This window comes from Euprymna scolopes, chromosome 10 (genome assembly GCF_053919585.1).
Source record: "Euprymna scolopes isolate OS-2025 chromosome 10, ASM5391958v1, whole genome shotgun sequence".
NCBI classification, from domain to species: domain Eukaryota; kingdom Metazoa; phylum Mollusca; class Cephalopoda; order Sepiida; family Sepiolidae; genus Euprymna; species Euprymna scolopes.
This window is the reverse complement of record NC_136491.1, coordinates 114,397,481-114,420,993: the sequence shown is the minus strand read 5'-3', so window position 1 is coordinate 114,420,993 and position 23,513 is coordinate 114,397,481. Positions and strand designations below refer to the sequence as shown.

Sequence of the window (23,513 nt, the reverse complement as noted above, 5' to 3'; positions counted from 1 at the left end):
AAAAAAAAAAAAAAAAAAAAAAAAAAAAAAAAAAGGATGGTAAAAGAAATAACTATCGTAGAAAAAAGAAAATTATCCAACAGAATCAGTGAGGCGACTATGTCCCTTCCTATCATGAGAGGGTATGACCACAAAAGTTTGGATGATTATATCAGGAGTGATAAGAACAAACCAATCAGATATCAGAATCGTTTCATAAAATATACCGGATTCCTCCAAATTCTTCTTTCCGTCTTGACACAAAAAGAGAACTACATTCTGCTGATCCCGAGTAAATTGATATCACCAATTTTTTTTATCTGGAATTCTTTACAATTCAAAGATTCTCTGACTAGATTGATGCTGATAATTTTTGCTTGAAACAACCCCATTTTATATTTGCAACCAGATAATTTGAATGGCTCTCACTCAAAACTGATAATAAGTCTTACAGAGTGAGATCCAAATCAGTGGCTGATCAATAACAGAAATTCAATTTGATATTTATATTAAAAAGCCTTTTTTCTATTTATTTAAAAAATAAAATACAACTTTATTACATACGGGTCATGGAATTGAATTCATCTGCAAAAGATCTAGTTAATTTGCATATTCTTTTAAATATTAATTTTAATTAATTTCCTGTTAGTTTTTTTAGTTTTCTTATGGGATGATCATCTTTAGTTAACTATTACATGTAATTATATTCATGCAGGTATTCTACATGATTTATATTTGTGTAATATTTGCATAAAAAGGTTATAGTAAACACAAACCTCTTTCTATATATATTTATGTATGCATATATATATATTTGTTTAAAAACTTTTGCCTACCAAACTCCTGTCAGTTTTTGGTCAACAGGCATGAAACGTTATATATAGGGTATTCGAACCCATGCAAAACTTTATATTTAGATTTTAGCTGGGGAAGATCAGTGCAAAAGTGTGAAAATTAAAAAATGGAATTGGCTTGGTGAAAATCAAACGATGACATTACGAACATGCATGCGTAACGTAACGTAATAGATATTGGTTCATGTTTTAATTTTTAGCCTTGCAGCAGACATATCTTCATAGCTCAGGCATTAATGCCAAAAAGTAAATCGTAACCTAAACGTTTTGGTTTCAATTTTCAGTGGTGATGCACAAGTCATTTTTTTTTTTTTTTTTTTTTTTTTTTTTAACTTTTTAAGTCATTATTATATATTGGGTCCAATATAATCTATATATTTATAAAAGTGAACGTGTCTGTGTACATTTCCCTACTCAATAACTGTCAATTTTTAGTCTACAGACCCGAAATTTGATATACAGAGTACTGAGATTTGGGAAAATCTATGTGATCGGTTTTCGGCCAGAAATTTAGCTGTTAAGGGGTCAAAGTTCAACGATTTGACCTTTGAGAACTCTACCAAACTTCTCCGACAATTTTGGGTCTAAACACTTGAAATTTTACATATAGGTTCCTTGGACATGGATATAACTTAATAACTTGATTTGAGCCCAAAACAATAAATGTTAAGGTCATAACCGGGGTAAAAGTTTAAAAAAATTGACCGTTTTTTTGTGGGTTTTTTTTTTTATTTTTGCTTAGCATACACCTCCAAACACCCGGGCAACGCCGGGCACTCATGCTAGTATAATAATAAATACAAAATCTGCATTAATCAAAATATATTTAAGCATATTTTATGACCAGGCAATGCCGGGTGGCCTGCTAGTATATTTTATTTTTACTGGTTGTTTAAAATCACTAAATATTCATTATTTTATTATTACTACCAAACTGTAGAAAATTTTGCTTTTATACAAAATCAAATAACAAAAATAATTAAAGGAATTCTTGTATCTCTGCTATAGTTGCAGTCTCCATGTTTAACACAGCTTCTGCCTGCTCTAAGTTTTGATTTGTTACCGTAAGTTTATTCGAAGTTAAACCATCAAAAAGGTTCGAAAGAGATACAGTTTTTGATCTTCTTGACCCTCAACAAAGCTTGAAGAAGTGTATCCTGCTGACCTGCTTCATTTCAGTAGAAATTTGATGTAGAATCAAATTCTTAGTGTTTTCCATGTCATTCTTTTAAAATTTAAATTTGAATCTAGGAAAGTAGACACACAAGTTTTTATCATTTAGATGAGATGAAAATCTTGTTTCCATTGATTTATTGAATTGTTCAACAGTGGTAACGATTCTACTAAAGTCAGAAATACCAGAATTAGATTGGACAGCTTTTGAAAGAAATAACCTCAAAGCTAAAATTGTAGGCATTATCATCGATATGGTTGAAGATCTGTGACTTGCTTCTTTAAGTGATTTCTTGAACTGGACAATTTTTGGAACAAGTCCCCATCGATAAATTATTAAGGTAGGAATCTTATTGCATCCTAAGTTATTGTATGAAACAAAAAAAAAATGAATGAATTTCTCATTAAAACATTCCGATTTGTGTGAATCATTGTTTCACATACATACCACGAAAAAATCCTTTCTGATTAATGTTTACCAGATAAAAAAATATTCTGTTATTCTAAACAGCCAAGTTTGTTTACTTATTTTAATGCTGGTAAACATTAATCAGAAGGGAATTTTTCTGGCCATTCAATATAAAGCAAAACGATCTGCACCAACCGGAAATAAATCATTTGTAAACAATCACAGCGTTAACTTGAAATAATCCAATACAAAAATAAAATAAAGATGTTAAAACAATAAATAAAAAAACAATAGTACTTAGGAGATAACTTTTCGGAACCCCATTTCTAAACATGTGGAGGAGATGTTTTTCTAACTAGTCTGTACTTTCACCTAATATAATAAACAATAAAAAAAAACACCTCAAATGGACGAATGTGATCAGTGCAAAGTGAAGAATTCAACAGAATCACAAAGAAATACCAATTGTATAAAGAACTCGATCGTTGATACATGCAGCTCTCTCTTATTAAAATTAAATTGATGTTAAACATGTACATTTATTTAATTAAATCGCCATGATAAACAACGTGAAAGACACTACATAAAATTATTACATTTTTGGGGATATTATTTAAAAATTACAAGGTGTAAAAAGCTGACATTTGGATATAGCACTCTACAATATGTATTGATTAGGCATGCAATATTTCACATCTGTATCTTTTAATAGTTTTTGTGATTTTGAAATTAGTATATATTTATGACATTTAGTACTTTATTTCCGCATCAAAATTGAATATATCAGCATTTTTATTGACCTATAATTAAGTTGCAAATGGAATTGTTTAAAAAAATTACGTATAGAATTACATTGAATGTTCATATTGACTGTCTTTTGTTTTATTTGATGATACTTTAAAAATGGTCCATCACTGCAATTTTGCTATTATAAATGACGCAATGTTCACTTTTCACACCTCAAAAATGAAGACCGAAATTAAATTAGAAATAATTGTACTTTTACTTCCTTTTGTGATGAAAGCATTTTTTGTGACATTTTTACTGAATACTTTTTTGTCAGTTGGTTTCAAAGTTGCCATATTGTAATTTACACATATTTGTGCTTTTTCACCCTCAACAGCGTAGTGGATACTGTTGATTCTGTTTCATTATCATCATTGGAAAGTAGATGTGGAATCTAATTTCAAATATGTTTCTATGCCAATCTTTTAAAATTAATATTTGAATCGTGAGTCTAGGAAAGTAGACATACACAAGTTTTTATCATTTAGATAAGATGAAAATCTTGTTTTGATTGATAACCTGAATTGTTCAAAAATGGTAAGAAGGATTCCACTAAAGTCAGAAATACTAGAATTAGATTTGACAACTTTTGACAGAAATAACTTCAAAGCTAAATTTGTAGGTATTATCATTGATATGGTTGATGTTCTGTGACTTACTTCTTTGGTGATTTCTTCAAATGGACTCAGGAACTGGATATTTTTTTTCAAACAAGTCACCATTGGTAAGTTGTTATGGTAGGAATCTTATCAACAGCTCACATTACAAGAGCTTTTTGTTGTTCTTAATTTATTTTCAGCATATAATATGTTGAATTCTACTATGTGGTCACACCTTGAATGAGTTCGTTTTTCCAAATTATACTGATCCTGTATTTCAGTTAATTTGTTAATTGCTAATAGAAAGCAATTAAAGTGAGAAACTGTATTTCTGTTGGCTGTAATGGTTGTCTTCACAGCCTGAGTTACAATGTATGACAGTGATATAAATCACATTCCCTGACACAAGCAACCATATCTGTTCCTGAATCCCACAAGATTAAGAAAAATTTATTGAAGATTTTATACTCATTCAGAACATTGTGCAATTCTTCACTTATTCTTGCATTTGTGTACCAGGAAATGGAACAACTCTAAGCACAGCTCTGCACTGTTCAAAGTGATTTGAAAACCAATGACCTGTCAAACTCAGAAAAGGAGCATTATCTGTTGTAGCTGTCCAAATATCCGTAGTTCATAAAATGCTGTTAATTTCAGCAAGAGACAGTTGAATTTTTGTTTTACTTTTTGTAAATATATTGAAAATTATTTTACAGTGAAGTACTGTTTTGATGGAATGCTGTAATTTGAACAAAGTTTTGCAATAAGCTTATTAAATCAATGTTAGATGTTACAGAATATGGTTGAATATCAACAGCAATCATTTCTCTGGCCAGGTAATGATCTCTTGTGACCTGTGATCATTAGTATCCCAAACTTTCTTTTTAACCAATATTGATTCTATAGTAGTTTGGTGTTTCGCTGGTGGCTCATAGTTGCTGCCACTTGTTCATGGAATGTCTGTCCCTGAATATTCATTGTGTTTCTATTTCTCATCTGCAACTTTTGCTTTTTATGAATGAAAATTTCTAAGATGGTTTAACATATTAGTCGTCATAAAAGTTTTTACTAATTTGCCATCCTTTGGTGTAATAGACTGACATAACTTGCAAGCAGCTGTATTCTTATTCTTGGAATTAACATCAAAATACTTCCAGTAGAAACTGGTTGCCATAATGGTTGAAGGTTTTTGTCAATATGTAGTTCATTTTTTACATATTTAAATTACATATGTCTGATATCTATTTAGTAATTTATCTCATTAAAATATACATGATCTAAACCATAAAATAAAAATATATATGTAATGGTAGCAAGAGCCCGAAAATGAGGAACAAGAGTATGACTGATGAAGAATGCTTTATTTTCGGTTCGGTACATCATCACAATTTACTGTACAATCCCTGAACATGAAAACTGAAAGATGAAGTAATAATTTTCTTTGAAAATGATTTAAACTAAAAAAAAAATAATGTTATTTCAATAGGAAGAGAAAGGAAGGAAATTTTCCATATGTTTACATCTATTTGCATCAAATTCAGTTCAGTTGTAAAAGTCTACATGTTAACAGTGCGTCATGCATGTTATTTGATAATATGGCGAAGACAATGCATGGATCTTTGATAAATTTTCACTGGGAAGCAAAACTTGTCTTCATTTACAATAATTAATATTAGTATCATTATGGCAACAAAATTTGCTGATAAATCGCCATTAGAAAACCTGTTAATCTCTAATTGGCCAATTTGATAGTCTGTAGATCCCTACTTACTACAGACGATAATCAGGAATAACAGAAATGAACACTTCGGACAGAATGAGAACAATCTATCTACGTGAATGATAAAGTTCAGTCGAAAAGTCTGTAGAGGTTCAGAGTTCAAAATAAAGATACCCAAACCCCCCCAAAAAATGATGGCAGCTTGAGTTATAATGTTGTCAAAAGTAAACCAAAGGTTCAGTTTCTACTCTCTTTAAGGATAATTCAAGAAAGTGGCACTCCTCACCCACCCGTTGCTAAAGTTAATAGAAAAATGCTTCAATCATTTCCAGAAAGAACCTGACCTTTGATAGAATACTCTACTTACAAAAAAGTGAGATACATCCTCAGATGGAGTACTGCTGCCACGTTTAGTGAGGAGCTCCTCAGAGCACACTTTATTGCATTGACTGAGTTCAAAATCTATTTCGGAATCTAGTGGGTGAAAATCTTTCTGTTCTCCACAAACTTTTTCTTATAGAAAAGATGTTACTAGTCTTTCTCTACTCTTATGTTATTTCCATAAAAAGTGCTTGACTAAGCTTCAATCTCCTTGTAAAACCTTCACAGTAAAAACTTATGTTCCTACCACTACCGCAAATCTTAACATCTAATGTTAATAAATTAATAAAACACTCGTCATGAATTGTTCTCGAATTGTATTCATTCCTTTCATCATTTTTAATCCTCTCAATATTCATCATCATTCAATTGATCTATTCACCCGATAAACCCTTAGTTTCGAGTGGATTTTAGCCTTGATAAACAGTGACTAATTAGTGAAAGAATTGTTTTAACTCTGGTGAGACCATCTAAGCCAGTGATTCCCAACCATCAATAGTATGGAGTCACCAATTGAATGTGATTGAATATTTTATATATAACAACACCGTGAAAAACATGTTGCTAAACTGCAACTACAAGAAGTTTGGGCAAAAAACTTCCCAAAAATTTCCAGTAATATAAATCGTAATAAGAAATTTATTGCCGTTCCCAACAACTTATGTGAAGCAGCATTCTCACAACTTTTCATCCTTAACAAACAAGGACCAAAATCAATTAAATGGAGAACACGACTTGAGGTGTGCCATATCAACAATGAACTAAATAGCTAGCTAAAATACTGCGATCATTAAGGTCAGTTTTATACGCATACTTTTACATAACGGTAGAAATTTGTTCAAAAAATTTTGAATTGATTTGCAATTAATGATTTTTTGTAGCAGCTTTGAAATTTTTTATGAATAAATTTGAAATTAATCATGAATTTACAGAATGTATTCTTAATTCACTGATAAATAATCTATAATTCAATAATCGCAGTAGATTGTTGTACAAAAATGAATGAATACCTAAAGAGATTTTAAGGATTTGGGTCGCTTTCATTGTTTGTTCTAAAATGGGTTGCTATATTTGAAAGGTTGGAAACCACTGATTTAAGCTATTGTAGGAACCAAATAGAGTAATCGATGATGAATTGGGACCCTACTATAAAGTGAATCAACACAAAATTCGTTCTGACCCTTTAGTAGCAAAAACTACAAAGGATACAGCAATACCAGACACAGAGTTGTTCCAGAAGGTTTCGTTTCCCTAACCCCACCTTGCACGGAAGGTCAATGAGTAAAATTGATATGTGCGTGCACGTGAGTCAGCCGCTTGCCCTTTTGTGATGAAACGTAAAAGGTCCTTTTTTTCTTTTTACTAAGGAAATATAAGGGGCAATTTCACCTACTAAAGTCTAAGCTTTACAAAATTTCCTGAACTTCTCTAAAAAAATAGAGTTAAACTTTTATAAAGATGTTTTAACTAAGAAAATTAAATTTTATGACAAAACGAGACGTTGTTTTGATCCGCCATGTTTAATAAATAAGGGAAGATAACTCAATTCGAACTACCAAGAATAAAATCAACTTTGTAATAGCTACAATTTACTATTTAAAAATCGCTAAAAACCGTAAATGATTATGGTATAAAACAAAATAAAATTGATCAATTCACGTGATTTTTGGAATATGGCATTTTCGTTCCGTGATGAACACGTGCATCATAAATTTTGTTTAATACTTTTTTGTTTTTAATTGGGCTGAATTCTGGATAAAACCCCCAAATACTAAGAGTTAGGTTCACCGCCCCACACACACCGCCATACTAAGGAAATATAAAAACAATTTCATATATTAAACCCTAAGCTTTCAGGACTTTCACTAAAATAAATAAATAAATAAATAAATAATACTATTACACTTCGGGGTTAAACTTGACCATGTGTCATAATGTTTTTTCACATGCAGGTGCAGACATAAATCCCTTCTCAAAGGAGTTGGATTCTCCCATAACAATAAGATGAAAGAAAGAATAGTCAAAGATGTTAATTACTGATGAATGAAGCGTATACCTCATCTAAAGATAATGACTTAAGCTTTTCCAGCAACAGTATACCCCGCCCCCTCACCGCAACGCAATTATAGCAATTACATCTTAATAATCTCTTTGTTCTTTTTATATTTCGCAAAGAAGCAAACCCATTAGGAAAAGGTTCAGCTGTTGTTTGTTTTGTGTGGTGAGAATAAATAAATAAATAAAAATAATTGAACTAAGATATAATATTTTAATATTATTTCTTTGACGGAATCACTCGAGACAAGGCATGAGGCCACTTGATGTAAGGAGCTAACAAGAATGAAGGGTGATTATCGCAAAAAGCAAAGACGAGATACCTATTGAAGGAAAAAAAAAAGGGTTGTAGATAGGAGAAAAAGAGCGAGCAGAAAAAGAGTTCTTAGAAGTGCACGCCTGTGGAACTCTCTTCCGTTTGCCTATTTCTCACCTGACTACAACTTGGATGTCTTCAAGTCCAACATAAACAAATTCCTGATAAACGACCCGCTTAAGTAATCCAATTTATCAAATCTCCATTACTAACGTTTACTACGATACTCATTACTGTACACACCATAACCCTTATCCCCCAGTGGCCTACGAGCCTTGATAAGTGGTGACTTCCATGTAAAAAAAAAAAAAAAAAAAAAGTTCAATAATTTTGCAGTTCTTGGAAAGAAGCTACTAAAAAAGAGTTGTATTACAATGGAGTATTACAGCAGCAAATTGATGGAAAATACTAGACTAATGAATAAAACGAGCTGAAACAAAGCAAGCAGGAAATAGATCAAGCAATTATGAAGAACCCATGCCATGATAGTATTTATAAAAGAAGACTGGGACTAGCAACATCACGTCTGTGAGAGAGAGTTTGCAGTGAAGAAGATAGGGTGAAGCCAATCAAATTACAGATAGGTTTCTGCACTTTATTAAAAACCTATGTGAGAGATTTACTAGTCAAAATATGACAACGAAATTCCATACAAGATCTGATAGTAGATTTGTAGAGATACAGAATAGCCTCAGGTGTGAGAAAGTGTTTAGAACGATAGCGAGAAGTGATTTCACGAGAAACAGAATGAGCAATGGATCTAATATGAGAAACCACGTCAAATATATACAATTGTTTCAGCGAAGATTAACAGAAATGTTAATCCATTCATTTTAGGTTTGTCCGTAGTTAAAAGAAAATCTATTTAAATAACAAGCTATGAACGTAATTATGCCAGGAAATTAAGGGGCATGATAGTAATTTTTTTAATTGAAAGCCATGTTTAATTTCAGAAGTGTGTACAAGTCCTAGAAATGAAGAGTTTTCAGTGGGTAGCTGTTCTGTATAAGCGAGGCTACCGTAATATGACGATGGTCACGGTATAAGTCTCGGACTTTATAATTTTATAGGCAAAGAGCAAAAGATCCTTCTCGTGTTGACATGACAAAATTATGTGCTGAAATGCTAAAAGATTTAAAATATTTTATGGAGAAATTCTAGTTTCTGATTGGTTGCTAGCAGAACGTGGCTCTATTTGATTGGTCAGTTCCTATCGTCAGTATCTATAAATAGAATTTACCAACTTTCGATGATCAAAAATATTGCAACACTAAGATTAAGAACACATGTGTAAATAAACAACCCTATTGTGGAAATAAAAAAAAAAAAGAATTTGTAATATAATACTGGTTTTCCTAATCTGAAGGGCTACCTTTTACTTAGGAAACACTGAGGATAGCTTTATCGAATAATAAAATGTTTTATACATTTTGAACTTTACATATATCTTGGTGAAAAGTCGAAATAATTGTATGCTGCAAATATTCTTTGGTGAATTTGTCCCCTTACATTTGATGTGACTTATATAATAATTAGCAGGCTGTCTGGTGTTGTCCAGTCGTAAAATACGATATATTTTACTTTATTATTATCGAGCCAATTCGTTATTGACCATTATATATACCCAATATATAATAATTTCAAAAGTTTTGAAAAATTACTTGGGTGCCATCAGCTAGAATCAAAACCAAAACATTTAGCGCTTAAGCCTTAATGATTAACATTTGATCTATCGACAGATCAAATAAGAAAACGTTAAAAAATTAAGTGATTTCAACATATAAATATATATTCGCACATGCATAAAAGTAACAGGTTTAGTTGACTTATTCCTGCCAAGGTCAATTACTTCTTTCAATTTTTACCGGCGAAAACCAAATCAAATTTGTTCCACAGATCAAGTCTACAGACTAAAAATTAAGAGGAGTTAGGTAGAGACGTTCTACAAACACACAGACAAGGTCATATATATATATGTGTGTGTGTGTGTGTGTGTGTGTGTGTGTGTGTGTGTGTGTGTGTGTGTGTGTGCGTATGTGTGTGTATTTATATTTAAAATATAAATATATGCATAAACTAAAATATATATTATTGGATTATTCACACTATTTTCATCTTAATTGTTATTTTCACGTTTCAGCCGATGTAACCTTTGACCTTCTTCAGGTGCACCTTTTCAAATTTGAGAATTCTTATGTTGAACTTGGAAACCTATATGGAATGTTAAACTAAATCCTTTATTTAATCCAGAGGAGTAGATTGTTCTCATTCCGTTAGCCATGACCAGGTAGAAGTGGCAATTATTGTTATTTTTAGCTATAACTAGAAGATGTACTCAGCGTTGGCCGGTATTAAACATAACATTAAATTCCTTTGAAAAAAATGAAGTAAAAAAAATGGAAAGAAACAGATGTGTGCATGCAAATATTTTTTTTTTCTAAACAGTTCACTTCTTGTAAATAAAAAAAGAATACTCGAGCTGAGATTGAAACAAAAACCTAAAAACGAGTCAAGTACGATAACCATCAGGCCAGCTTGACACTTTCTTTAAAATGTCTTTTTAAACCAACTTATTAACATAATGTGAACCATTCGCGCATCCACAGGCGTGAAACAGTTGACAAACATAAAACTCTGATGACAACCCCCCAAGTACAAATTTTTTCAATTTTGACCCCCTTTGCAGTCCCTTTTTTCCGGATGAAAGCCAATTAAGTTTTCCAAATGTTTGAATACCCTATATACCAAATTTCAAGTCTGTAGATCAATAATTTGTTGAGTATATAGGTTGAGAAATGTCCTCACATACACACATTCTCACTTTTGTAGAAATACTAGCAGGCCGCCTGGCGTTGGCCAGTCGTAAAATATGCACAAATATATTTTAATTCATACAGAAATTGAGACATGTGCATGCGAGTGTTATATTTTTTTAAAACAGTTTTCTTCCTGTAAGTAAAAACAATAGTTATCATATTTGACTCACTGCCTTACGGTTGCATATTTAGGCGAGCTGAGATCGAAAATAAAACCTAAAGACAGTGAGTCAAGTACGATAACTATTTGGTCAGCGTGACACGCTCTTCATAAAGTGTTTTCAAACCAACTCATACTTAACATAAGGAGTCTGTAATGTGAAACCATTCATGCATACGCTATCGTGAAACAGCAGAGAAAAATCCGACGACTCCTATGTACCCCTTAGAAGCTCTTTTTTCCGGATGAAATTCTATTAAAAAGTTTTCCACATATCTGAATAACCTATATACCAAATTTCTAGTCTGTAAATTAAAAATTCGTTGAGTATATAGGTTGAGAAGTGTCCTCACACACACAGACTCACTTTTATAGATATACTAGACTAGATAGACACTGTCACTTAAAATAGATTGTTCAGTGTTTCTTTCTGTGTTGCATCACAGGTTCATGAATAAAGGCATTGATTTACAACAAGTTCTAAGTGACAGTTTCCTGGAGGTTAAAGGGTTAGTATAAAGATTCTGAAGTTCTTTGATCGGGTTTGAATTATTTTCATATGGACGCCATCTTTAAAAAAAAAATGGATACAATTCTGTATTCGTCAATACAGAGTTACTTACCTTGGAACAACTTGCAAATAACAACACTATTGGACAACTCTGAGTAAGTACAGCCATTCAAATATATAATTAACAGACAGCATATTGTTTTAAAAGTATCGTTTCTTTTAATAAATGTAAATAGGACCCCCACCCACCTTGAAGATTTTTCATTTCATAGTTTTTAAGTTGGAAGGGAATGCCAAACCTGACTGTTTTGTTTTTTTAATGACTTCATCAAATGGTAAGGATTAAAATTGTCCATTCTTATCTACCTTCTTTCATGTACAAAAGATAAAACGAAAATATTACATTAAAGTACTGTGATAACGGTATCCTCCAGTCTAAACATTCTTTTTAATAGTATGCTTATAATACTAAGAACATGTTTGACGAGTGTACGTATACTGAAATAATCACTAGAAAAAAAAAAAAAAAAAAAATGGAGTCTTCATACAGACGAAAGTTAGTGATTATTTCGATAGCTATACAGTATTCCAAGAGTGTTCTTAAGACTACAAGCGTAATATTAAATAGATTTTAACTCAAGGTTCCTTATTTACTAATCTAATTTATAAAACTCACTACGTCTGTCTGTCTCTATATTTTCAAACTATCTCTTTCAGAAACTAAAAGTCGCAGAGAGCGACGCTAGGGGCCTCAAATATTTGGATTTTTTATGGACCGTTCTTTTATGGATCTTTAGCCGGATAAAATGTTTAAGGGGTTAAAAAGGGATCAAAACTGAAAAAATCGTTATAGATTTTGTACATTCATTTTAGTTTATTTTTAATCAGTTCATATGTGTGTCATGTTGGTACAGTGGTAACGTCACCAGCTTTAAATGTTAAAGTTTTGCTTTCGATTTCGATTCTAGCTGATGGCACTCAAATACGTTTTTTTTTTTTTTTGTTTTGTTTTTAACTTTTGAAATCTCGACTCTATAATAATATATACGAAATATCATATTTAAGCGTATTTTACGATCGGGCAAAGTCCCCCCCCCCCCCGCTTTGCAAGTATGATTAATTTCATATTTGTAGTTTCTTTCAATGCAAACTTTATTGCATAATTTGCAAACCTCTTTTCCTCTGATTAGAAGAATTGCATTTTTCGAAACTCTGCGGAATATGGTCTTTCTTGCTTGTCAGATAATTAAAATTTTGTATATTTTACATGTTATTTTGAAAATTTGAATAAGTTTTCAATAAGATCTTTCTATTATATATATATATATATATATATATATATATAAAATTTATTTTCTGTACCAATTTTTCATCTCATTATGTTTAGGCCATTAAACTGCAGTTTTACATTCACTTTGCCTCCACTCCATAACCAAGTCGCTTGATACAAAAAATTCCACCACAAACGACTTCACTGCGGCAGGCCTTAATGATGAAACTGCGAAACGCTTTCTTTTCACATCACCACAAAAAAAAATTCAAACAAACAAACAAGAGGGTAACACTACTTTTCTCTCCCTCCCCCGAGGCACCTCAAGCTGATAACAATTATTGGCAAGGTGTTCTTTAAAAGAATAAATACACCCCCACCCCATAAATTGTGGCCTTATTCAACTTTTAAGCCTCAACAGATGGGTACTTATCTCTCCAACCAACGCTGAGAAATGTGACAAAGATTGGAAAGTGGGACTGAAAAGTCAGCGCCCTCGAGGAAGAGCAGTTTGACCTGAAAAAAAAAAAAAAATGCCTGGACAGCCCCGTCCGTATTCTCCTGTAGGGGCACCGCAGGCGATTATCAATAAACTAACCTCTTCTCAAAGAGAGAAAAGGCAAATAACTGCATATGGTCCAGCCAGCATCATATCACAATCAACAGGGAAAAGACCATCTCAGAAAAGGTCCAGACTGTAGATTTTGATGCCGAGAGAACTCAACAGATGAATGATATTTACTTCAATCTATTCAGATTAATAAAATTATGAGAAAAAAATCATGCACACATTACAAGTGTGTTTTTTATATTACAAGCGTAATATTAAATGGATTTTAATTTAAAATGGTTCCTCATTTAATATTTAAAACAAGATAAAACAATATTTGTCGTATGTACACAACTTTTCATCGCATTAAAATGCAGTTTTACCAAATATACCCGGGCAACATCGGGTATATAAAACTGGTTAAATAATTAGAACAAAAGAATTATTGATCATTCGGAATCTTAATTTATTGTTCTAAGGGAAGTAAGTCTATTTTACTAAAGTAATTGAAAAACAACCATTTTTTTCTTACAATTAGTCGAGTGTTTTGTTCTAGAAAAATTATCGTCACATTTTACACTTTGTTATTCGTGTTATAAAAATTTGTTACATTGAATAAAGTATTTTTTAAAATCATTTTTCTTACAATTCTGAGTAAAATAGAGTTACCTCCCTCAGAACAATAAGTTTAGTTTCCAAATAACGGAATTAACCGCCTCTTTGACGATGACATCTGAATATTTGAAGATTAAACAAATTCGGTTAACTCTCAGTTTCAATAGATATCCATTTTTTTTTAAGTTAAAGATGTTTTTGAATTTTTCAATAAAATTCAAATCTGCAATTTATTTGGAAAGTTACGGTTCTCAAACTAACATTCAAAAACACCTTAGTGTAAGATATTTCTTCAACTGTTTTTGCTCAAAGACAGTGGCAAAAAATTAATTACAACAAAGCATATCTCTAAAATTCGACACAAATTCTTCGTTGCAAAAAAAAAAAAAAAAAAGGAAACGCTTAATTTGCCTCTGAATAGAGCTGGTAACACCTCGAAAGGTAATAGCTCTTTATCTTCAGCAGAAACTGGAATACGGGTTCCAGCACTGTTCAAAGATCGGATTAATTACAGCCGTTTGAAGGTGCTAGGATGATGCCTTCTGATGAAAGATTCAATTCTCGACTAAAGTCGACATCACAGAGTTCATAAGGAATGTTCATTTGAAGGAAAAGTCATTACTAGGGTTAGAACAACAGACTATTCTTTTCATTGTTTTGACTCTCGAATGCGTATCCCGTTGATATCTTATATGCTTTTAAATAGAGTGATGTGGTTCTTGGTTGATTAATTGTGTTTATCGGATATATACTTGGGATTAAAAACAATGATAATAATATGTTGTTGCCATAGCCCTAGTCATTAATGACAGGTCAATAATTCTGACCTGAAAAAGTCTCTGGGAGACAAATATATAATAACGGTGCTAATGCAAAGAGTGATCCGCGCTATTTTTTAAATCGTATTTCCACGTTTAATTAAAGTTTTATATGTTTTTTTTTTATTCAATTGTAAGGTTAAAGTACAGAATAGGTACAAAACACCCTCCCTTCCCCATGTTAAGAATGGCTTTTAAATAACGTTATATTTCAGCACGCATCACTCTCTGCATGAGTACCATAATAACTTAGCCTTATCATTTAGGCTTTAAATTAAAGTCTCAAGGAGGCGAAGGGTAGAGGCGCCCAAATGCCTCATATCCAGAGAGAGTTGAGTTCCATCTTTCTTCTACGCCTGCTTGTATGGAACTCGGAAGAAAAAGCATTCAAATATCTCGGCGGTTAAAATCTCGACCAATTTGATTGGCCTAAGCAAAGGCAAGAGCTTGCTTATAATTGTTGCACGTATAAAAAACAAGCGTCGCTCCCTTCCTGACGCATGCGCACGTAACTTTTTTTACTGATGTTGTAGTAACTAAACGATTATTTGTCACATTATTTATTTTGAAAAAAAGTTTTACTCTTTATGAATATTAAAAGAAAAAAGTTGCTAAACATTTATTAATAATGTGTCACTTTTACAGACATTTGTTTTTAAATTTCTTTTTAAATGACTTTTACCGACTTTTTTTTTAATAGCATTTGCGGATGGATAAAAAACGAACAAAAAAAATAACTAAACCATTTACTGATAATTTCTCAGTATCTTGACTTTGATAACATTTACTTGTTAAAAATATTTGTAAAAGTGAGAAATTATCAGTAAATGGTTTAGTTATTTTTTTGTTTTTTTTTTACCCATCCGTAAATTCTATTTTAAAAAGAATTCGATAAATAGTCGTCATTTAAAAAGAAATTAAAAAAAAAAAAATTTTTAACTGTCAGCATACCCATCCGTAAATGCTTATTTAAAAAAAAAGTCGATCAAAGTCGTCATTTAAAAAGAAATTTAAAAACAAATGTCTGTAAAAGTGAGACATTATTAATAAATGTTTAGCAACTTTTTTCTTTTAATATTCATAGAGTAAAACTTTTTCAAAATAAATAAATAATATGATAAATAATCGTTTAGTTACTACGGCAACGTCAGTAAATAAAAAAAAAAATGTTACGTGCGCATGCGTCAGGAAGGGAGCGACGCTTATTTTTTATGCTGGTCGCCATGGAACTCAACGCCCAAGGAGTACCAATATTTTCACAAAAAAAATTATTGTAGCAAAAATATTTCTACTTTTTTTTTCAATTACAGATTTCGCATAATTTTTATACGCAAGATTTTAATAATTTCCTTGCTCGCAAGAATGTGAAACTTTTGGCGTAACATAATTTTTATATAATATTGGCCAATAATTAAAAAAAAAAAAAATTTTTAACAGGAACATAGAAAAATAATTAAATTAAAAAATGGTAAAATTTATACAAACATTTACAATAGAAATGTACGGATGCCCATCTGGGGGGGGGGGCCAACAGGTATATCAGAATTTTTGTAGGAATTTTTGACACCCCTAACACGAAACTGCGAATAAAATATAAAAAACTCGTAATTTCTTTTAAAAGTTGGTTGTTTATTTTCTTTATGGATTATACTTACAAAATAAACTATTAAAGTTGTTTTAAAAGTAATAGAAATATTTTTTTTTTCAGTAATGAAACTAATTGACTTTTACGAGCTCAGTATTTTTCAATTTTTAAACTTTAAAAATCTATCAAAATTTTTCTATTGATTCAATTTTTACGATATTTTCAGGGTCAATGTGAAATTTTATGCTCTTTCCAATAAATCGAATATAATATTTTAGACAAACGCTGTTTTTTTTTTTAATTCACGCCCCCCCCCATTTTCAAGTGTCTATTAAAAAGTAAATAATAATCAATTTACTTACCAAAGTTTTATATATCACAAATTGAAGATAAAAGATCAATAAATAATATATTCAAATTTAAAAACAAAAAAAGTAGTGTTTTTAGAAATTTACCCGTAAAGTCCGAAGTTTAAAATCTTTTTTTTTTTTCTTTAAACAAGTTGTTTGTTTGTTTTTTTAATGAAACCTTGGTCCTTGCTCCTTTAATTGAAAAAAAAAAAAAAAAATTAGGGCTTGAATTGCATTTTTCGAGGAGTTATAAGCTTGGAAAGACGGGGAGGAATTATTCAATATTTTTCACGAAATTTCTTCCGGTGGGAAGCAGGCAGACGGAACAGAGTTCCACAGGCGTGCAGTTCTAAGAAAGAAGCTTTGTTCATGGAATCCGCGTTTTGATTTAGGCACAGATATAGAGTGGGGGAAATTTTTCACAGTGGATTCAGCTAGACGGGTGTTTTTCGTGAAAGATTGGCGAGGGGGGACCAGAGATTGGAGTTCAGATGAGCGAGCACCTGCCATGGAAATAACGATAAAACAAGGATAGGCTCGCAACGTCTCTTCTGTGGGAGAGAGGTTGCAGGGTAGAGAAAAGGGGGTCTTCGTTCAAAACAGAGCCGATTAGTAATCGACCTGATTACTTCTTTACAACAACATCACATATGAATGAATCACATTGAAATGTTTGGTCATTAAATTATTAATTGAATCCAATGAACCTGAACAAAATTGTTATAGAACAATAACTAATTGGGTTAAAATATTGTTTCAATAGAAACCATCTAAAGCTGAAATCTTCAATATAACCCATGTTTTCAATAAATGACGAATAAGGTTTCGACAAGGAGTTAAGTACTAAATCTACCTTTCTTAGGTCAGTTTATAGAATGGAATAATACCTCACTCTCTCTCAAAAAAAGAAAAGAAAAAAAAGAGGGCCACCCGGCCACACTACACTGCCATTCTGGTGACAAATTTTGCGATTATCGGATCAATCGCCTTAAGCAACCTTCCTTTCCGAAACAGCAGATAATGCTTGGGAGGATGGCCTACAGTAAGCCCGAAGGCCTCCATGTCAGGTAATTTACCTTTCTCTTCAGCCGAAAGGTAGATGTGGCTGTTTGCCCCCCACCCAAAAAGGTCACTACTGAACAAGTGCAAAACTGGCCGTGACACCATCGGTCGGAATTCCCCTGGCGACCTACAATGCACCAATCCCCTTAAAAAGGATAAGGCAATGCTTCGTCAGAACAAACGAAACTATACGATACCTGTGCAGAATATGGGCCGTGCTGAAATAATAACATTATTTAGAAACCAATCCTCAACATGGGGATGGAAGTCTTTTTGTGAGGATTCTTGTGTACTTTCATCTAACAATTTAAGGTGTTCGCACACAAAGATTTTTTTGTACTCATGCAGAGAGTGATCCGTGCTGAAATAACGTTATTATTTAAAAAGACATTCTTAACATGGATAGGGGAGGGGGAGGGGGTTTTGTACTTTAACCTTACAATTGAATTAAAAAAAACATAAAACTTTGATTAAACTTGGAAATACGATTTAAAAATATAGCGCGGATCACTCTCTGCATTAATACCTAATTTTTTTTTAAATAAGATTACAGAAACAGGGGACATAACTCAGATTGATAACTTTTAGAAATATTTTAGTACTTTTAATTTTTGCTTTTAGTGTTTGTAATTTAATCAAATTACGTTTTTTTATTTAAAAAATCTTTTTGGATACAAATTTACGAAAACAGAATTGGAAATTATTCAAATTTGAAATAATTTAATTATAGTATTGTTTTTGCTGTTTAAACTAATTTAAAATTGATATTTAGGCACTTATTGTATAAAAATAATATATTGTATAACTTATATAAATAACGTCATTATTTAGAAGGATATTCTTAACATAGGAAAGATTTTTTGTAACTATTCTGTATTTCCCCAAACAAAAACAAACAACAAAAAAATGTGGTACTAGTGCAGAGAGTGATCCGGACGTAAATAATAACGTTATTATTTAAAAAACCATCCTTAACATGGGAGGAGAGGGTGTTTTGTACATATTTTATACTTCAACCTTACAATTAAATATTAAAAAAACAACAACAACATATCATTAAATTTGGAAATACGATTTTAAAAAATAGCGCGGATCACTCTCTGCACTAGCACCAAAATTGTTCCTGCTTCACGATTTACCTCCCTTGTTTGATCTGTCGCCTTTCTTTGTGCAAGCATCCAATTTAAATAATAAAAATAGAATTTAACTTGAAAATCGTATATAAAAAAAATAGCACGGTCCGTTTTTATTGCATGAATAACAATTATATTACACATCGATCAAAGCATGAAATTATTTTAAATATTTATTTTAAGATTCGTGTTATCTACCTGTGCGACGTGCGTTACACCGTATACCTGTTCAAATTATTCAATTAGCTTGCTTGTTAGTTGTTTTAATAGATTAAAGCTGTTAATATTATAAAATTATTTTATCTATGTTAATTTTTATACTGTATAGCTATTTATACATAAATATTAACAATTTCTTAAATAAAAACGGTTAAGGTTGAATTTTCTCTGGTTTTCAAGCGTTGTTGTTTTTACAGAAAACAAAAATACCCGTTTTTTTTCTGAAAGAAAGTTTAATTAAAATTTTTTAAAAGTCACTTACTGTAAACTTTCGATTCTCTGAGAGGAAATCCACGTTGAAAACGCATCAGTTTTGGTGCTACCGGTGGCTGCAACATGTTTTAAGTAAATACATTTAAAAAAATATATGTATGTGTGTGTAATCCTTTAAAACACGCCGGCAAGAGTAAGGAGAATTTCAAATTTCCTTCTTGTCTTCCCGGCTTGCCTCACTCGTCGCACCTGCGCGCGCGTAACAACGACAGTAAAAAAAAAAAAAAAAGTAAAAATAAATAAGAACTCGTTGATTTGCCCGACCGTCCCACGAGTTGATTCTATTCACTCTTTCTTTTCGTCTCTTTAACCTTTCATTTGGTAACAATTAACGGCTTTTTCGTAATATTGTTTGTTTGGGTTTTTTGGGGGGGTTTTTTTTTTTTTGCAATTCATTTTACATTTAGTCTTTCGTGTTTTTTGTTTTGTTTGTTTCTTTTAATATATAGTTAAAACAGACAATCTTGCAACGGGCAACGCTTGCTCTCTGTGGAGGTTATTTTCAAAAGTTTTTCATATTTATTTAGAACTAAGGTGCTTCTACACTTTAGAATTAAACCTATTTTTAAAAACTAGATTGCGGGAAAATATTTGCGACGTATGTACCCGTCACGAAACGAATGTCATATTCCAAAAATCACGTAAATTGATCAGGTATTTTTTTAATAGAAAATAGGGGGGGGCTGAACGAACTTGCCTCCTACCTGTAAATGATTCCTTTCGACTTAAAAAATAAAAATCCGGGGATTATCGTCGATTAACTTTCAGGTGACCAAAACAATGTTGAGAAAAGAAAATGATATTGTTTGTCAAGCATTTCTTTAGTAAAATGTGGGACCAGAGGGATTTGAAAAAAAAAAAATTAAAACTGACCGAAATTTAAATTTGCATTCCATTTTTTAAAAAACAAAACAAAACAGAGCGCTTTCGACAAGTTTTCTCGAAAGTATTTTTAATGACTTTTAACATTGGGGATAAAAGTGAAAAGAAAATCATTTACAGGTAGGGACCTGCTCGTTCAGGTCCGTCTCTCTCTCTCTCTCTCTCTCTCTCTTTCTCTCTCTCTCTATATATATATATATATATATATATATATATATATATATATATATATATATATATATATATATATATATATATATAACTTTTTAACGATTTTAATAGTAATTTGTAACCATTATAAGGCTGATTTGGTAATCGTGAAGAAAGAGAGAGCCTGTTTCCTCCGTTTGACTATAGGTGGCGTTACTGTCTGTCCACCCAGTTACGGAAGCACAAAATGTATATAATGTCACCTTTGAAATAAAAATAAATGTTTTTGTTATATTTTAATTTTAAACATGGTTTGATTTTTTTTGGGGGGGGGGGCAAACATATTTAAGTTTTGTTTTTTGTTTTTTCAAACATATTTACGTTTTTTTGTTGTTTGTTTTTGCAAGCATATTTAAGTTTTATTTTTCCAAACATTTACGTGTTGTTGCTTGTTTATTTTAAAACATTTACGTTTTTTTTTTTTTTGCAAGCATAAACTAAATATTTTTGAAATATTTTTCTTTTTGAAAAGTTTGCTTATGCACTTATTGGTACCGCGCTATTTTTTAATAGTAGTTTCAAGTAAGATTCAGGTTTTACAATATCCTTTTTCAAATATATATATATATATATATATATATATATATATATATATATACTTGCGGAAAAGGTAAAATAAGTGCAGAAAAATTAAGAAAAAAAAAGGGGGGGGTCCATAAAAAAGATAAAAGAAAAAACGTTGATTTTTTTTTATTATTATCATAAGAGCGTAAAAAATACTCGCGGAAAAACGGTTGTACCCATAAATATGTTTAAAAGAAAAATATAGCAAAAACATTTAGTTTATGCTTGCAAAAAAAAAAAAAACGTAAATGTTTAAAAATAAACAAGCATCAAAACGTAAATGTTTGGAAAAATAAAACTTAAATATGTTTGCAAAAAAATAAAACTTAAATATGTTTGCACAAAAAAAAAAAGAAAAAGAAACATGTATAAAATTAAAATATAACAAAAACATTTATTTTTATTTCAAAGGTGGCATTATATACATTTTGTACTTCCGTAACTGGGTGGACAGACAGTAACGCCACCTATAGTCGAACGGAGGAAACAGGCTCTCTCTTTCTTCACGATTACCGCTGATTTTTATCTCGGTAGTTCAAATTGAGTTGTTTCTTATTTATTAAACATGGCAGATCAAAACTATGTTTTGATTCGTTATAAAATTTGATTTTCTTAGTTTAAAAAGAAAACTTACTTGACCAATTTAGATTTTTGGAATATGACATTTTCTTTCGTGACGAGTATGTACAATCAAAAATCTTTCGGTACTTGATGAGGAGTGTGGACCCTGCGTAAACGTTTGCTTTCCAAGAACCGCTCCCTGAGCAGACATGCGCAGAAGGTTTTCAGTGGTATATTTAGCTATGAAAAACTTTTTCAGGCAAAAAAAAAAAAAAATGCCAAGTTGATTTTAAACTCCTAATTAAACATGGCAGATCAAAACTCTGCGTTTTGATTCGTCATACACTCTATAACAGGCACGACAGGAAGACGAATGAACACATTTCTAAAGAAATGGCAGAAACACTAGAGGAAGACCTCCAATCTGTACTGAAATGGGGACAAAAATGGTTGGTCACGTTCAATGCTGCCAAGACTAAACTAGTTTCATTCAATAATTACAAGAAACCCTCTCTACCACCTATAGCAATGGCCAACGACTTTTTATCTGCGAGTACATCTTTCAAACTCCTTGGCACAGGAAACATGAGTTGGAACAATTACATTGAAGGCATTGCCAGGGCCGCTGCAAGAAAGTTTGGCTCTCTCTACCGTGCTAGACAACTACTAACACCCAAAAGTATCCTGTATCTCTATAAGGCCACCATTCGCCCATGTATGGAGTATTGCTGTCACATTTGGGCTGGTGCATCTGCTACTAGTCTCTCGCTCCTTGACAAGGTTCAAAAGAGAGTCGCAAACCTGATAGGCCCTGAACTGGCATCTAAGCTTCAGCCTCTGTCCCATCGACGAAATGTTGCATCCCTCTGCCTGTTCTACAAGTATTTTAGTGGTGAATGCTCTGACAAACTGCAATCACTTGTGCCCCCACGACGTGAGCACCCTCGACAAACCCGACAGGCTGCTAAATCCCACTCCCACACTGCAGAGATCCCTATATATAAACTCCAATAGTTTCTTCCAATGAACCGCTAGACTTTGGAATTCCATTCCAGATCCCTGCTTCCCCAACAGTACTGACATGCAGAAGTTCAAGTGTAACGTGAACCGACATCTTGCTGCCCAAATCCCTACATAGTACCCCAGTAGTTGTTGCCCCTGATAGTAGCCCCCTACACCAAAGTGGCAATTTGCCTTGTTTGGGGTGAAAATGTAATAAAAAAATAAAATAAAAAAATTGTTACACGTACTAAATGAAATAAATTTAGAATGAAATAAAATAAAAATTTAAAATGAATCAAAATAAAAATAAATTTAAAATGAAAAAATAAAATGAAAGCAAGCACAAAATAAAAGTATAAATGAAATTTACTCAAAGAAAAAAAAAAGTCAAACAGAAAACACGCTCGATTAAAAAAAAAGTGAAAGAAATGTAGTTGTGAAATGAAATAAAATAGCAAATAAAGAAATTTACTTTAGATACATAAGTCTAATATAAGTTAGGTGTTGATTTCTATTTGTACTTGACGTAATTCAATGGCTAAAACCTTCTGCGCATGTCTGCTAAGGGAGCAGTTCTTGGAAAGCAAACGTTTTGCCCAGGGTCCACACTCCTCATCAAGTGCCGATTTTTTGTATTTTCGTGGTTTTGTTCTGTTTTTG

General features: G+C 31.8%; 1 protein-coding gene across 1 annotated transcript in view; it reads right to left on the bottom strand.

Moving 5' to 3' along the window:
• Positions 1-19,834, bottom strand: part of LOC145286232 (DEP domain-containing protein 7-like) — a 63,745-nt gene extending 43,911 nt beyond the window's left edge. The window contains exon 1 of the mRNA XM_080135052.1: positions 19,624-19,834. Coding sequence (XP_079991178.1) covers positions 19,624-19,699 — 76 coding nt within the window. The 5' untranslated portion in view covers positions 19,700-19,834. The remainder of the gene's footprint in view (positions 1-19,623) is intronic.
• Positions 19,835-23,513: the final 3,679 nt, after the last annotated feature.